General features: G+C 47.0%; 1 protein-coding gene across 5 annotated transcripts in view; it reads left to right on the forward strand.

The window, feature by feature from the left end:
* The window catches only part of MYO18A (myosin XVIIIA), a 264342-nt gene that overhangs the window by 85792 nt on the left and 161815 nt on the right, over window positions 1-16735 (forward strand). For 2 of the 5 annotated variants that reach the window (XM_067472196.1, XM_067472197.1), the window contains exons 3-7: window positions 9231-9266; window positions 12221-12308; window positions 15405-15517; window positions 15603-15779; window positions 15889-16099. In XM_067472196.1, coding sequence (XP_067328297.1) covers window positions 9231-9266; window positions 12221-12308; window positions 15405-15517; window positions 15603-15779; window positions 15889-16099 — 625 coding nt within the window. Of the gene's footprint in view, window positions 1-9230; window positions 9351-12220; window positions 12309-15404; window positions 15518-15602; window positions 15780-15888; window positions 16100-16735 lie in introns of all 5 variants that reach the window. The other 3 variants (XM_067472198.1, XM_067472199.1, XM_067472195.1) reach the window with 2 other exon arrangements.

Raw genomic sequence — 16735 nt, forward strand, 5'->3', positions numbered from 1 at the left:
TCTGCCGTGAGCAGAACCGCCTTCTTTCCCCTGAGGCAGGCTAGACGGCTGGCCCCCTCCCTGTCCAGGGATGACCTAGCTATGGTGATCCAGGATGCGGTCATCTCAAGACTGGACTACTGTAATGACCTCTCCATTGGCCTTCCTCTGTCGGTGATCCGGAAGCTCAAGTTGGTACAAAATGCAGCTGCTTGGCTTCTTGCGGGAATTGCGATGAGATGCCACATTACCCCAATCTTACTGCAGCTGCGCTGATTACCCATTGAGCACCGGATCACTTTCAAAGTGATGGTACTCACCTTTAAGGCCTTGCATGGTCTGGGGCCGATGTACCTGAGGGACCGCCTCACCCCCTACCAACCCCAGAGATCCCTCCATTCTGAGGACCAAGATCTGTTGGAAATTCCCAGTGTCAAGACCTTGCGTCTAACAGCAACCAGATGCAGAGCCTTTACAGCAGTGGCACCATCACTCTGGAATACTCTGCCACCCGAAGTCCGTGCCTTGCGGGACTTATCAGCTTCCCGCAGGGCATGTAAGACATACCTGTTTCGACATGCCTTTTATTTTTGATATTACTGTTTTTAAATTGTTTTAAAATTGTGTTAGATTTTAGCCATTCTTGTAAGCTGCTCCGGGCCCCAGGGGAGTGGCGGCATAGAAGTTCGAATAATAAATAAATAAGTAAAAACTTGAACAGGAATCAACCAAGACACTTAGCACAAGAATCTATCCAAGGCGCGGCTTCTAGGGACCTGGGAAGACGTCTTGACTCATTTCCAACTTTGCTTCGTCTGGCTACAGATTCTGTACTTGACACTTTTATCCCCTAATCCACTCTATATCCCAAACAGCCAGGAACGGATTTCTTTTCAGGCTTGACTCTGTTATCAATCTCTCTCTTAGTCTGGCAGAGCACCTGAGAGCTTGGTTTGTTTGTCTGTACTGACTGAAACTATTTCTCCTATTTACTGGCTCATTAATTTCTGCAGCTGGCCCAGGTTCTGAGCCTTGTGAATTCTCTGATAGCAGTTCAGGCCCTCTTCCAGGGACTATACCATCATCCCCAAACCCTTCAGGAACATTCTCATCAGAAAAGTCACTTTGAACATGAATCTCATTGTCATTTTCAGCATCTTGAGCAACCTCATCATTAGAAACATCACTAGGTACACGAACCTCATTGTTATTCCCAACTTCTAGAGTACCCTGGTCATTAGACACAATCACAGGCTTAACTCCAACACTCCAAGCCTGGGAACATCTATGACTACAACACCACACAAGAGTCCGGAATATAAGGAAAGAGTTTATTGCATTAAAAGTATAGGAAAAAAATTATTCTTACTAGATGTATAATTCAAAAAGGTTTAGCAATAGGTGACAATCTATCAGGAATCCAAATGTCTCTTAGAGATTCAAAGGTAATACAGTCCAGGAGTCCATGGGTGCCTATTAATTAGCAAGTTGTTTACCTAAGGGTTAGTTCAGGCAGCATAGTGTTCAAGTGGGAAGCTAGGCCTGAGTTCTCCAAATGTCTCTTACAGATTCAAAGGTAATACAGGTCCATATTAATTATCAAGTTGTTTACCTAAGGGTTAGTTCAGGCAGCGTAGTGTTCAAGTGAGAAGCTAGGCATGAATTCTCCAAATGTCTCTTACAGATTCAAAGGTAATAGAGTCCAGGAATAGTCCAAAGTCACAAGAACAGCTTAAGTCCACAAGCAAAAGGTATACTTAGTAAAACTTGAACAGGAACCCCAAAAACAGGAACATAGAAAGTCCCAGAATACTTGAATCCAAAACCAAACTTTGACTTGGAACAAAATGTAGAGAATTCAGGCCTAGCTTCTCACTAGAGCACTACGCTGCCTGAATTAACCCCTAGGTAAACAACTTGCAAATTAATGGGCACCCATGAAGTCATTTCTTTTCCCTTGATTTTTCTCCCCAATGTTCCCACGTAATCGCTCAGACCTACAATGCCTATTGTCTGCTCTGATCTGTAAATGAAGATGTTTGTTGATTTCCGTAGATGTGGGTGTTTTTTTATGGAAGCCTTCTGTATCATTTAGTTCTCCACCCGACTCCTTATCTAATGTTGCAATTTCTGGCTCCTCTGGCTCCCTATCTAATGTTGTCATTTCTGGCTTCTCTGACTTCTTATCTAATGTTGCCATTTCTGGCTCCTCTGACTCCTTATCTAATGTTATAATATAAATGGGTTCCTGAATGAAATGCATACAACAAAAATACCACTTGTATAACATAAACAATAATATAATTCAACAACAGTATATAAACATGCTGCACTGTTAACCTCACAGCGACAACAAATATGGTGCAAATTTTTAGTACAATCATATCTTCTTATAAGTAGCTTGTGGATCAGCCGTCCGCGACCGGTTTCGGCCTACCTCAGGCCTTCCTCTGGTGGAAATGTTATACACTTGAGAATTTGTTCTCCTCAGGGGATACAGATTTTTTTGGGTCAGTGGTATAAAATTATACACTTGAAAGTTTGTTCTCCTCAGGAGATACAGATTTTTTAGTTCAGTGGTATATGATACTCCGCTCTATGTTGAGTTCTGGCTGCGAGAGTCAACAAATTCTCAAGTGTGTAACTTTTCCACCAGAGGAAGGCCTGAGGTAGGCCGAAACCGGTCGTGGACGGCTGATCCACAAGCTACTTATAAGAAGATATGACTCTACTAAAATTTTGCACCATATTGTTTGTTGTCGCTGTGAGGTTAACAGTGCAGCATGTTTATATACCGTTGTTGAATTATATTATTGTTTATGTTATACAAGTGGTATTTTTGTTGTATCCTTATCTAATGTTGCCATTTCTGGCTCCTCTGACTCCTTATCTAATGTTGCCATTTCTGGCTCCTCTATTTATTTATCGTGTCATCCGCAACCAGAACATTGTATTATATTTCTAACAGAACAAAACAAACAAACAGATTAAAAAAAACAAATTTTGCAAACTTGGTAGTTGATTAAATGTCCTTTGACCAGTATCTGGCCCCTTGGAGTGCCTCTGGTGTTGCCGCAAGAAGGTCCTCCATCGTGCATGTGGCAGGGCTCAGGTTGCATTGCAGTAGGTGGTCAGTGGTTTGCTCTTCTCCACACTCGCATGTTGTGGATCAATCTTTGTAGCCCCATTTCTTAAGATTGGCTCTGCATCTCGTGGTGCCAGAGCGTAGTCTGTTCAGCGCCTTCCAAGTTGCCCAGTCTTCTGTGTGCCCAGGGGGGAGTCTCTCATCTGGTATCACCCACGGATTGAGGTGCTGGGTTTGAGCCTGCCACTTTTGGACTCTCGCTTGCTGGGGTGTTCCAGCGAGTGTTTCTGTAGATCTAAGAAAACTAGATCTAAGAAAACTGGTCAGTGATTTGCTCTTCTCCACACTCGCATGTCGTGGATTCAACTTTGTAGCCCCATTTCTGGCTCCTCTGACTCCTTATCTAATGTTGCTATTTCTGGCTCCTCTGTCTGACCTTGAAGCCCTGCACTTTCCGAATCAGATTTCTCACAGAGAGAAGCAATTCTCCCTTGACTTGAATCTTCATCCTATTGAGCCCCAGGCAATCCCACAGGCAATCCCACAACCCTCTCTAAACCATCAGTGAACCCATCAGCCTCAGGAGCCTCAGGCTGAGCCACAACACTCAAAGCTTTTGCGTCTGGGTGTATTTTCTTCATTGTGCACACAGTCTCCAAACCTTGCTTGGAGGAACTGGGGAAAGTGACAAGTTCCTTTGTCTCTGCGTGTTTAGATCAAGCGGCAGCGTATTATTCTGAGCTACCCACCTTGAATCCTAAGCGTACGCATTGTTTAGTCATCTCAGTGGAAAGGCTCTTTGTAGCTATTGTGACTGCACAATAGCAGAGAAGGCGGCTTCGATTTGTAAGACGCCTGCAAACCTGATTCGAAAACTGTTGCTACTCCATTGAATTTCCAAAGCAGTCAAAACAATATTATTTCCTCGTGTGTTTGGCTGTTTAAAAAATGTGTAAACGTTTCCTTTACCTGTTAATAACAAATGTGTGCAACCACAATGTTTCCACAAGAGGATGGAAATGTTTCTCTTCTGCCAAATGTATCTCTTGGGCCCCCAAAATGCTCAGGTCCTCTCCATGGCAGTTGGGGTTGTAAACCAGGGCTCCGTTTGATACAACAGCTTCCCAAGCTTCAAATACCTTCTTATCTCTGATTGGAGATAAGAGCAGCAGCAGAGTCATGCAGGACGGATGGGGAATTCCTTTATCTCTCTGGGCTGCAGGCAGGCAGGCAGTGGCAGGTTTCCTTTCAAAACTATGGCAGCAGCCACCCGTCATTTATGCAGCATCCTTCCTCATAGGTGGGGTCCAAGGAAGCGTCATGTGATCTGTGACTAGATGCAAAACCTGGCTTGTTTATTTCCTACTAACTTGGGGAAAAGTGGGTAATGGTGGTTCTGTTTGCCAAGTTTGGTCTTTATTGGTCATTGGATGATGGTTGCATTGTTTTCAGGAAGTGAGTGAAGGTACTTGAAGTTCCATCATCCATGGTCCATCCTCCTCCAAACAGCAGCAGAATATAGAGTGGGTCATGGGGGCTCTGTGTGCCAAGTTTGGTCTTTATCAGTCATTGGATGAGGATGGCAGTGGTTTCAGTTAATTAGTGAAGGCATTGCAAGTCCCATAATCCAAAGTCTATCCTTCAAACTGCAGCAGGATGTACAGTGAGTCTTGGGGGCTCTGTGTGCTAATTTGGTCTTGATTGGTCATTGGATGAGGGTTGCAGTGGTTTCAGTAAGTGAGTAAAGATACTGCAAGTCCCATCATCCATGGTCCATCCCCCTTAGAACTGCATCAGGATGTAGAGTGGGCCATGAGTGCTCTGTGTGGGCTGGCCTGTGATTTGTATGGGCTGCAATGTTCTGTGGGAAGTGAAACGGGTGAAGGTACTGCAAATCCCATCATTAGTGGCCCATCCTACCCTGAACCGCACCAGGTTTTAAAGTGGGCCATTGGGCCTCTGTGTGCCAAGTTTGGTCCTGATCCGCCATTGGTGTGGGCCACAGTGCTCTAAGGTAGTGAGTCCAAGTACTGCAAGTCCCGTCATCCATGGTCCATCCTCGCTCAAACTGCACCAGAATGTAGGGTGGGTCTTGGGGGGGGGGGGGGTTCCTTGTGCCAGGTTTGGTCTTGCTCTGTCATTGTTGGGGGCCACAAGGTGTTTTGGACTTCAACTACAACCATTCTGTCGGGGGTGCTTTGAATGCAATATTCCTGCTTCTTGGCAGACTGGGGTTGGACTGGATGATGGCCCATGAGGTCTCTTCCAACTCTAGGATTCTATGATATGTTGTGGTGACCCCCAACCATAACATTATTGTTGTTGCTACTTCATAACTGTAATTTTACTACTGTTATTAAATGCAATGTAAATATCTGATATGCAGGATGTATTTTTGCTCACTGGACCAAATTTGGCACAAAAACCTAATACACCCCAACTTTGAATACTGATGAGGTTGAGGGAAGGGATTAATTTTGTCATTTGAGAGTTGTAGTTGCTGGGATTTATAGTTCACCTACAATCAGAGAGCATTCTGGTCTCCACCAACGATGGAATTGAACCAAACTTGGCACATAGGACTCCCACGACCAACAGTTTTGGAGTTGTAGTTCACCTACATCCAGGGAGCCCTGTGGACTCAAACAATGATAGATCTGGACCAAACTTGGCATTGATACTCAATAGGCCCAAATGTGAACGCTGGAGGAGTTTGGGGAAAATAGACCTTGACATTCGGGAGTTGTAGTTGCTGGGATTTATAGTTCACCTCCAATCAAAGAGCATTCTGATCTCCACCAACGATGGAATTTGAACCAAACTTGGCACATAGGACTCCCACGACCAACAGGGTTTGGTGGGCATTAACTTTGAGTTTTGGAGTTGTAGTTCACCTACATCCAGAGAGCACTATGGACACAGACAATGAACCAAACTTGGCACTGATACTCAATAGACCCAAATGTGAACACTGGAGGAGTTTGGAGAAAATGGACCCAGACATTTGGGAGTTCATTTCGTCATTAGGGGGTTGTAGTTGCTGGGATTTATAGTTCATCTCCAATCAAAGAGCATTCTGATCTCCACCAATGATGGTATTGAACCAAATTTGGCACATAGGACTCCCATGACCAACAGGGTTTGATGGGCATTGACTTTGAGTTTGGGAGTTGTAGTTCACCTACATCCAGAGAGCACTGTGGACTCAATGATAGATATGGACCAAACTTGGCACTGATACTCAATAGGCCCAATTGTGAACACTGGAGGAGTTTGGGGAAAATAGACCTTGACATTCGGGAGTTGTAGTTGCTGGGATTTATAGTTCACCTACAATCAAAGAGCTTTCTGAACTCCACCAACAATGGAATTGGGCCAAACATGGCACACAGAACTCCCATGCAATATTCCTGCTTCTTGGCAGGGGGTTGGACTGGATGGCCCATGTGGTCTCTTCCAACTCTATGATTCTATGGCCAACAAAATACTAGAAGGGTTTAGTGGGCATTGACTTTGATTTTGGAAGTTGTAGTTCACCTACATCCAGAGAGCACTGTGGACTCAGACAATGATAGATCTGGACCAACCTTGGCACTGATACTCAATAGGCCCAATTGTGAACACTGGAGGAGTTTGGGAAAAATAGACCTTGACATTCGGGAGTTGTAGTTGCAGGGATTTATAGTTCACCTCCAATCAAAGAGCATTCTGAACTCCACCAACAATGGAATTGGGCCAAACTTGGCACACAGAACTCCCATGACCAACATAAAATACTGGAAGGGTTTGATGGGCATTGACCTTGAGTTTGGGAGTTGTAGTCCACCTACATCCAGAGAGCACTGTGGACTCAAACCATGATAGATCTGTGGACTCAAACAATGATAGATCTGGACCAAACTTGGCACTGATACTCAATAGGCCCAAATGTGGACACTGGAGGAGTTTGGGGGAGCTAGACCTTGACATTCGGGAGTTGTAGTTGCTGGGATTTATAGTTCACCTCCAATCAAAGAGCATTCTGAACTCCACCAACAATGGAATTGGGCCAAACTTGGCACACAGAACTCCCATGTCCAAGAGGAAATACTGGAAGAGTTTGCTGGTCATTGACCGTAATTTTGGGAGTTGTAGTTCACCTACATCTAGAGAGCACTGTAGACTCAAACAATGATGGATCTGGACCAAGCTTGGCACTGATACTCAATAGGCCCAAATGTGGACACTGGAGGAGTTTGGGGGAGCTAGACCTTGACATTCGGGAGTTGTAGTTGCTGGGATTTATAGTTCACCTCCAATCAAAGAGCATTCTGGACTCCACCAACAATGGAATTGGGCCAAACTTGGCACACAGAACTCCCATGTCCAAGAGGAAATACTGGAAGAGTTTGCTGGTCATTGACCGTAATTTTGGGAGTTGTAGTTCACCTACATCCAGAGAGCACTGTGGATTCAAACAATGATGGATCTGGACCAAACTTGGCACTGATACTCAATAGGCCCAAATGTGGACACAGGAGGAGTTTGGGGAAAATAGAGCTTGACATTTGGGAGTTGTCATTGCTGGGATGTATAGTTCACCTCCAATCAAAGAGCATTCTGAACTCCACCAACTATGGAACTGAACCAAACGTGGCACACAAAACCCCCATGACTACCAGTAAATACTGTGTTTTCTGATGATCTTTGGTGATCCCTCTGATACTCATTTTGCGACCCCCCAGGTTGATAAACATTGGCCTAAAGGGACCTCTTGGCTCCAGCCTGAGCCAGGAAGAAGTAATCCCTTAGCCACGGTTGACGGCCTTCTGTCTGCCTTTTATCCCTTTCTCTCCCTCGGCGCAAAGTGTGCCAACTTTTTTGTTTCCAGCTATCACCAGGCTACGGCTCATTGGAGCATCTTCTCTTCCAACCCAACACATATTTTTTTTCAGGTTGTCTTGGGGGTGAAAGTTTTTATGAGCTTACGAGACCGCCTAGTGTTGGCTAGCTACCAATGCGGAGTGTTTTCCTGGTCAGGGATGACCGTTGGGCCAGACATCTCGGCTTGGACAATGTGGACTTGCTCTGGGAACTTATCACTCCCCAAAATTTTGATTTGGAGGCTGTAGGACAGTGGTTCTCAACCTTCCTAATGCCACGACCCCTAATACGCTTCCTCGTGTTATGGTGACCCCCAACCACAATTTTAGTTTCGTTGCTACTTCATAATTGTCATTTTGCTGTTGTTATGAATAGTAATGTAAATATCTGATATGCTGGATGGATTTTCATTCGCTGGACCAAATTTGGCATAAATACCCAATACACCCAAATTTGAATACTGGTGGGATTGGGGAAGGGCATTGATTTTGTCCAGTGGGAGTTGTAGTTGCTGGGATTTATAGTTCACCTACAATCAAAGAGCATTCTGAACTCCACCGACGATGGAACTGAACCAAACTTGGCACACAGAACTCTCATGACCAACAGAAAATACTGGAAGGGTTTGGTGGGCATTGACGATGAGTTTGGGAGTTGTAGTTCACCTACATCCCAAACTCAAACAAAGATGGATCTCGACCAAACTTGGCATAAATACTCAATATGCCCAACTTTGAACACTGGTGGAGTTTGGGGGAAATAGACCTTGACATTTGGGGGATGTAGTTGCTGGGATTTATAGTTCACCTACAATCAAAGAGCATTCTGAATCTCACCAGTGATAGAATTGGGCCAAACTTGGCACAAATTCTCAATATGCCCAAATGCAAACACTGGTGGAGTTTGGGGAAAACAGGTGTTGACATTTGGGAGTTGTAGTTGCTGGGATTTATAGTTCACCTACAATCAAAGAGCATTCTGAACTCCACCAACGATGGAACTGAACCAAACTTGGCACACAGAACCTTCATGACCAACAGAAAATACTGTGTTTATTGGTGGTCTTTGGTGACCCCTCTGATACCCCCTCGTGACCCCTCCAGGGGTCCCGACCCCCAGGTTGAGAAACACTGCTGTAGGAGTCATTGCCGGGCATTGCTTTCTGTCTTCCTCTGCCTGCTGCCTTTCTCTTGTGTTTGTGTGAGAGAGACGCATTCCCCCCTCTGTGGCCTATCTCTCAGCCTCTCCGCTCACTTCTCTCTCTTTCTCTCCTCTCTCTTTCTCTTTCTCTCCTCTGCCGCAGCCGGAGCCCGCCACCCCCGCGGCTGCCCTGAGCCAGGTACTGTACCCCGCCGCCCCGGACCTCCCTCCGTCTCCCGTCTGCCTCTGGGCCGGCGTTTGTGCTCGGGCCGCATGCTGGAGTGTAAGGCTTTCTTCACCTTTGGCGTCCTTCCGGAGGCCCGGCCTCTTGTCCCACCTTGCCTCGGTCTCTGCCGGGAGGGTGGCGGGGAGGGATGTGGCAGGACGAGCCGTTCCGTGTCCTGTCCTTGCCCAAAATGAGCTGCTTGCTGACGAAAAGCAGGAAAGGACATCCCATTTCAACACCCCAAAAGAGGAGGAAGTGGGGAGGGAGGCCCTAGGGAAGAATTTGGAAGATAACCCCCCCCCCCCATACACACATACACCAATGTAAGTTGGTAAGGGTCAGTATTTACTATTTGTGTACTTGTATGGGATGAGGACAAGTGTTGAGGAATACCACTGAGATCTGTTGGGTGAGTGGGCTTATTAACAAAAGACCCTCCCCATGAATGTATAGCAGACCCAGCACCAGGAACCAAAAGTGATAGAACAACAACAACAAAAAAAACCCCAGACCAATGTTATGTCTTTATACTTCCTTCCTTAGCTCTTTATACTTCCTTCTTTGATTCCACGTTGGGCTTCTTTCTCATGCAGATAAACAGCTTCACTCTCACAGAGGCTCTTCTCACATCGAACTTACACAGGAGCTTCAAACAGTAGCTTTACACACAGCAGCCTTCACACAGTGGAGTTTCACACAGTAGCTTCACACATGAGGCCTTCAACCCGGGGCTTCCTCTCACTAAAGTTTCTCACACCAGGCTTACTCATACTGAGGTGAACTAACACTGAGGCCTACCACACACTGAGGCCTTCTCACACTGAGGGCTGTCTCAGACTGACACCTCTCTCACACTGAGGCGAACTAACATCGAGGCCTACCTCTCACTGAGGCCTTCTCACATTGAGGGGTCTCAGACTGACGCCTCTCTCACACTGAGGCAAACTAACACCAAGGCCTTCTCATATTGAGGCCTTCTCACACTGAGGGCTCTCTCAGAGTGACACCTCTCTGACACTGAGGCGAACTAACACTGGCGCCTACCTCACACTGAGGCCTTTCGCCCACTGAGGCCTTCTCACAATTGAGGGCTGTCTCAGACTGTTGCCTCTTTCACACTGAGGCGAACTAACACCGAGGCCGTCTCATACTGAGGCCTTCTTACACTGAGGGCTACCTCAGACTGTCGTCTCTCTCACACTGAGGTGAACTAACACCAAGGCCTTCTCATACTGAGGCCTGCTCACACTGAGGGCTCTCTCAGACTGACACCTCTCTGACACAGGCGAACTAACACTGAGGCCTTCCTCACATTGAGGCCTTTCTCCCACTGAGGCCTTCTCATACAGAGACCTTCTTGTACTGAGGCCTCTCTCCCTCTGAGGGCTCTCTCAGACTGGAGCCAACTCACACTGAGGCCTTCTCACATTGAGGCGAACGAACACCAAGGCTTTCTCATACTAAGGCCTTCTCACACTGAGGTGAACTAACACCAAGGCCTTCTCATACTGATGCCTTCTCACACTGAGGGGTTTTTCATACTGAGGCCTACTAACACTGAGGCCTTTCTCCCACAGAGACTTCTTACAGACTGAGACCCACTAGGCTACAGCCACACCTGCTTACGCTGAACTGCAGCTTTTGATGAGTCACTTCACCCATTTAACCCTTTCAGTGCTAGACTCACATTTTTTGTTAATTAAAAATATCTAGTTAATTTTTCATATTTCTGACAAGATCTGCCTGCTGTGGCTTCCCTTCCACTTCGCTCTCACAGCACCAACTTTTGCCTTGGCTCCTGCCATCCCTCGGCCGCAGGTTTGGCTGCTGCATATGCAGCTCCGGTTGCTTGTTGGTGTCTGTGGCTTGCAGCTTGGGGCATGTGGGGTGGGCAAGGGCAGCTTGGGTGGGCACATATGTGTTGTGATCTTTTCCGAGGGCTGTGTTCTGTAATAGCAGTCTGAAGAAAGCTGTCTTCGTGTGGGAATTGTAGACATGATTATGTACCTTCTTTCCTTATTCCAAGGCGAGCCCAGAAATGACCTTTTTTTGAGTCTCTGCACATCTGTGCTGGGGGGTTAGCAATGTGTAGGCATAGACCCGCATGCCCGCCTCTCTGTTTGCAGAATTTCCTTGTCCTCAATTGGAAATGGGTGTGACATGCATGTAGTCACCAAAGCTGAACCCAGACTCATGACCTATTTAATAGAGGAGAGGTCTTAGGGCAAGTTGGGACCCTTTCTCCATGTATGGGTATGACAGAGAGCGAGGTGAGGGAAAATAGGATAAAGTCCGAGACAGCCCTCAGAGGAAGAGGGCCCTCCTTTCTCCAGTCTGAGAGAGCCCTCAGAGGGAGAAAGGCCCTTCTTGCTTCAGTCTGAGAGAGCCCTCAGAGGGAGAGAGGCCCTCCTCTCCCCAGTTTGAGGGAGCCCTCAGAGGGAGCAAGGACCTTCTCTTTTCAGTCTGAGAGAGCCCTCAGAGGGAGAGAGGCCCTTCTCTCTCCAGTCTGAGAGAGCCCTCAGAGGGAGAGAGGCCCTTCTCTTTCCAGTCAGAGAGCCCTCAGAGGGAGAGAGGCCCTCCTCTCTCCAGTCTGAGAGAGCCCTCAGAGGGAGGAAGGCCCTCCTCTCTCCACTCTGAGAGAACTTTCTGAGGGAGAGAAGCCCTCCTTTCTCCAGTTTGAGAGAGCCCTCAGAAGGAGAAAGGCCCTCCTCTCTCCAGTCTGAGAGAGCCCTCAGAGGGAGAGAGGCCCTCCTCTCTCCAGTTTGAGAGAGCCCTCAGAGGGAGAGAGGTACTCTCTCCAGTACGAGAGAGCCCTCAGAGGGAGAAAGGCCTTTCTGCATTCTTCCAAAAAGAGTGAAGTTGTTCAATGTTATTATGGTCTTAGTGACATCTCCTTTCTTGTTTTTTCCCCTTAACACACACGGCAGGCCAAGACGGAGGAACAAATAGCCGCAGAAGAAGCCTGGTATGAGACGGACAAAGTGTGGCTGGTCCACAAGGAGGGATTCTCCTTAGGTATGTCATTTGGGGGCGGGTGGTTGGGCATGGGGTGGGGTGGTCTTATCTTGCTATGGGTGGGTATTTCTGCAAGTGGACCAGATGGCCCTGAGATCCTTTCCAACTACATGATTCTTTGGCACCTCTGTATATTTGTCTTCTGCAATAAAATAGAATTGGCATTTCAAATCCCGATGTTTTGAGAGCTTAGTGGGCCACTAGATGGCGGCATTGCTTTGACTCAGAGTTTGGGCCTTGTTTATTTATTTATCCGTATCAGAAACAAGTTGAGTGTACAGTTAAAATGCATTTAAAAACACAAACAAAGTTGTAAAACAAAGAACTTGTCATTATATTAAATGTCCTTTGAGCAGAAGCTGGCCACTTGAAGTGCCTCTGGTGTCGCTGAGAGAAGGTCCTCCATTGTGCATGTGGCAGGGCTCAGACCGCATTGGAGTCAGTGGTCCATAGCTTGCACTTCTCCGCACTTGCATGTCATGGACTCCACTTTGTGGCCCCATTTCTCATGGCTAGCTCTGCATCTCGTAGTGCCAGAGTGCAGCCTGTTTAGCACCTTCCAGGTTGTCCACTTTTCTGTGTGCCCAGGAGGGAGTTTCTCATCCGGTCTCAGCCATTAATTGAGCTGCTTAGTTTTAGCCTGCCACTTTTGGACTCTCGCTTGCTGAGGTGTTTCTGCAAGTGTCTCTGTAGATCTTAGGAAGCTGTTTCTTGATTTAAGGTGTTTGAATGCTGGCTGATATCCAAACAGAGGATGGGCCAGAGATGTCAATACCTTGGTCCTTTCATTATAGGCTGGTACTTCCCGGTGGATGTCAGTGATGCAATACCAGATGAACAGTGTAATTTCTCCAGTGGTGTGGTGCATAGACATCCGGTGATAATGCGTCATGTCTCATTAAGAGGCACATCCACAGTTTTAATGTGGTGAGATGTTTTCCACACTGGGCAGGCATACTCAGCAGCAGAGTAGCAAAGCGCAAGGGCAGATGTCTTCACTGTGTCTGGTTGTGATCCCCAGGTTGTGCCAGTCAGCTTTTGTATGGTATTGTTTCTAGCGCCCACTTTTTGCTTGATGTTCAGGCAGTGCTTCTTGTAGGTCAGAGCATGGTCCAGGGATTTCAGTGTGGGATTCCTTCCCAAGTAAACCTTAGACCTCATGTTGCTTGTCTGTTCTGAAAAGCACATGTCTGCATTTTAGATGGATTAGGAATCAGCTGGTTTCCCTTGTAATAGGCAGTAAGAGCGCCTAAAGCTTTGGAGAGTTTCTGTTCAACTATTTCAAAGCTCCCTCCTTGGGCGGTGATGGCACGATCGTCAGCATAGATGAAACTTAGATGAGTTAGAAATCAGCTAGTTTCCCCTGTCATAGGCAGTAAGAGCACCTCAAGCTTTGGAGAGCTTCTGTTCAACCATTTCAGTATTTGGGCAGTGATGGCACGATTGTCAGCATAGATAAAACTTAGATGGATTAGGAATCAGCTGGTTTCCCCTGTGATAGGCAGTAAGAGCACCTCAAGCTTCAGAGAGCTTCTGTTCAAACATTTCAAAGCTCCCAGCGTGAGTGGTGATGGCACAATCATTAGCATAGATGAAACTCTGTCTCTTCTGGCAGTGGCTGGTCTCATTAAGAGCACAGCCACTGTTTTAATGTGGTGAGATGTATTCCACACATCTGCATTTTAGATGGATTAGGAATCAGCTGGTTTTCCCTGTAATAGGCAGTAAGAACACCTAAAGCTTCAGAGAGCTTCTGTTCAACCATTTCAAAGCTCCCTTCTTGAGCAGTGATGGCGCAAGCATCAGCATAGATGAAACTTTCTGCTGGTTTCCCCTGTCATAGGCAGTAAGAACACCTAAAGCTTTGGAGAGCTTCTGTTCAACCATCTCGAAGCTCTTTGCTTGAGCGGTGATGGCATGATTGTCAGCATAGATGAAACTCTCTGTCCTTTCTGGTAGTGGCTGGTCTCATTAAGAGCCACAGCCACTATTTTAATGTGGTGAGATGTATTCCACACATCTGCATTTCCCTGTCATAGGCAGTAAGAGCACCTAAAGCTTTGGAGAGCTTCTGTTCAACCATTTCAAACCTCTTCTTTGAAATGATGGCATGATTGTCAGCATAGATGAAACTCAGATGGATTAGAAATCAGCTGGTTACCCGTGTAATAGGCAGTAAGAACACTTCAAGCTTTGGAGAGCTTCTGTTTAACCATCTCGAAGCTCCTTGTTTGAGCGGTGATGGCACGATCGTCAGCATAGATGAAACTTAGATGGATTAGAAATCCGCTGGTTTCACCTGTGATAGGCAGTAAGAGCACCTCAAGCTTTGGAGAGCTTCTGTTCCACCATTTCAAAGCTCTCTGCTTGAGTGGTGATGGCACGATCGTCAGCATAGATGAAACTCAGATGGATTAGAAATCCGCTGGTTACCCGTGTAATAGGCAGTAAGAACACTTCAAGCTTTGGAGAGCTTCTGTTTAACCATCTCGAAGCTCCTTGCTTGAGTGGTGATGGCACGATCGTCAGCATAGATGAAACTTAGATGGATTAGAAATCCGCTGGTTTCACCTGTCATAGGCAGTAAGAGCACTTCAAGCTTTGGAGAGCTTCTGTTTAACCATCTCGAAGCTCCTTGCTTGTGCGGTGATGGCGCGATCGTCAGCATAGATGAAACTTAGATGGATTAGAAATCCGCTGGTTTCACCTGTCATAGGCAGTAAGAGCACCTCAAGCTTTGGAGAGCTTCTGTTCCACCATTTCAAAGCTCCCTGCTTGTGCGGTGATGGCACGATCGTCAGCATAGATGAAACTTAGATGGATTAGAAATCAGCTGGTTTCACCTGTCATAGGCAGTAAGAGCACTTCAAGCTTTGGAGAGCTTCTGTTTAACCATCTCGAAGCTCCTTGCTTGTGCGGTGATGGCGCGATCGTCAGCATAGATGAAACTCTCTGTCCCTTCTGGTAGTGGCTGGATATTTGTGCAAATGTGAAACTTTGATGGAGCAAGCACGCTCCCCGAGGGCCTTGCTAGCTCCATGGCTTTTGTACAACTGAACCACGTGCCTCTCTGTGGGTCCTGTTCCTTCCCCACAGCGAGCCAGCTGAAGACAGACGCCGCTGCGGGCCTTCTTCCTGAGGGGAAGGTCAAGGTGAAACTCGACTATGATAGCGCCGTGCTGGAGGTGGACGAAGACGATGTGGAGAAGGTAGGAACTGCGTTCCGCTGGGGACGTTGGGGTTGTTCTTGTCTCTTTCCAAGCGGATGCCTCCCTTCTCCTCTCTTCCTTTCAGGCCAATCCTCCCTCGTGCGACCGGGCGGAGGACCTGGCCAGCCTGGTCTACCTCAACGAGTCCAGCGTCTTGCACACGCTCCGCCAGCGCTACGGCGGGAACCTCATCCACACGTACGCCGGCCCCAACATGGTTGTCATCAACCCCCTCAGCTCTCCATCCATGTACTCTGAGAAGGTCAGTGTGGTGGACAAGCAACACAATGGGAGTGAGTGGGAAGTAAACAAGCCGTCCTGATATGGAAGTTTCTCTCTCTTGTTAACGCCACCTCTGCTACCTTCCACAGGTGATGCACATGTTCAAGGGCTGCCGCAAGGAGGACACGTCCCCCCACATCTATGCCGTGGCCCAGGCCGCCTACCGGAACATGCTCATGAGCCGCCAGGACCAGTCCATCGTCCTGCTGGGAAGCAGCAGCAGCGGGAAGACCATCAACTGCCAGCACTTGGTGCAGTACTTGGCCACGGTGGCCGGCAGCTCTGGGAAGGTCTTCTCAGGTGGGTGTGTTAATTGTTTATATGTGACGTATACTAATTGTATTGTTTTTGTTTATTGCTTTCTGGTTTTATTGATGTGTTGTTGGGCTTGGCCTCATGTAAGCCGCTCCAACTCCCTTGAGGAGATGGTGGCGGGGTATAAATAAAGTATTATTATTATTATTATTATTATTATTATTATTATGTGTGTATGTGTGACCATAACAACACCTAGGTCTCTCTTTGGAGGCCAAAAAAATGAGCATATCAAAAGATATGACATCTCAAGGGATGTGGTTTTTTGAGGGGAGTTTTCAGAGTTTCCCCCCACTCTGATCCTAGTTTAGCTACTCATTGAGGTCTGGGAACTTGAAGACACAAGAGACTTGTTCAGTCCAGGGATGAAACAATCCAATACCCTGGAGACTAGGACACAATGGAACAATGGCTTCAAACTACAGGAAAGAAAGGAGATTCCATCTGAACATGAGGAAGAACTTCCTCACTTTGAGAGCTGTTCAGCAGTGGAACTCTCTGCCTCGGAGTGTGGTGGAGGCTTTGAAGCAGAGGCTGGATGGCCATCTGTCGAGGGTGCTTTGAATGCAATATTCTTGCTTCTTGACTTCGAACTACAGGAAAGGAGACTCCACCTGAACA

The sequence above is a fragment of the Anolis sagrei genome, chromosome 11, assembly GCF_037176765.1.
Source record: "Anolis sagrei isolate rAnoSag1 chromosome 11, rAnoSag1.mat, whole genome shotgun sequence".
Classification (NCBI taxonomy): Eukaryota; Metazoa; Chordata; class Lepidosauria; order Squamata; family Dactyloidae; genus Anolis; species Anolis sagrei.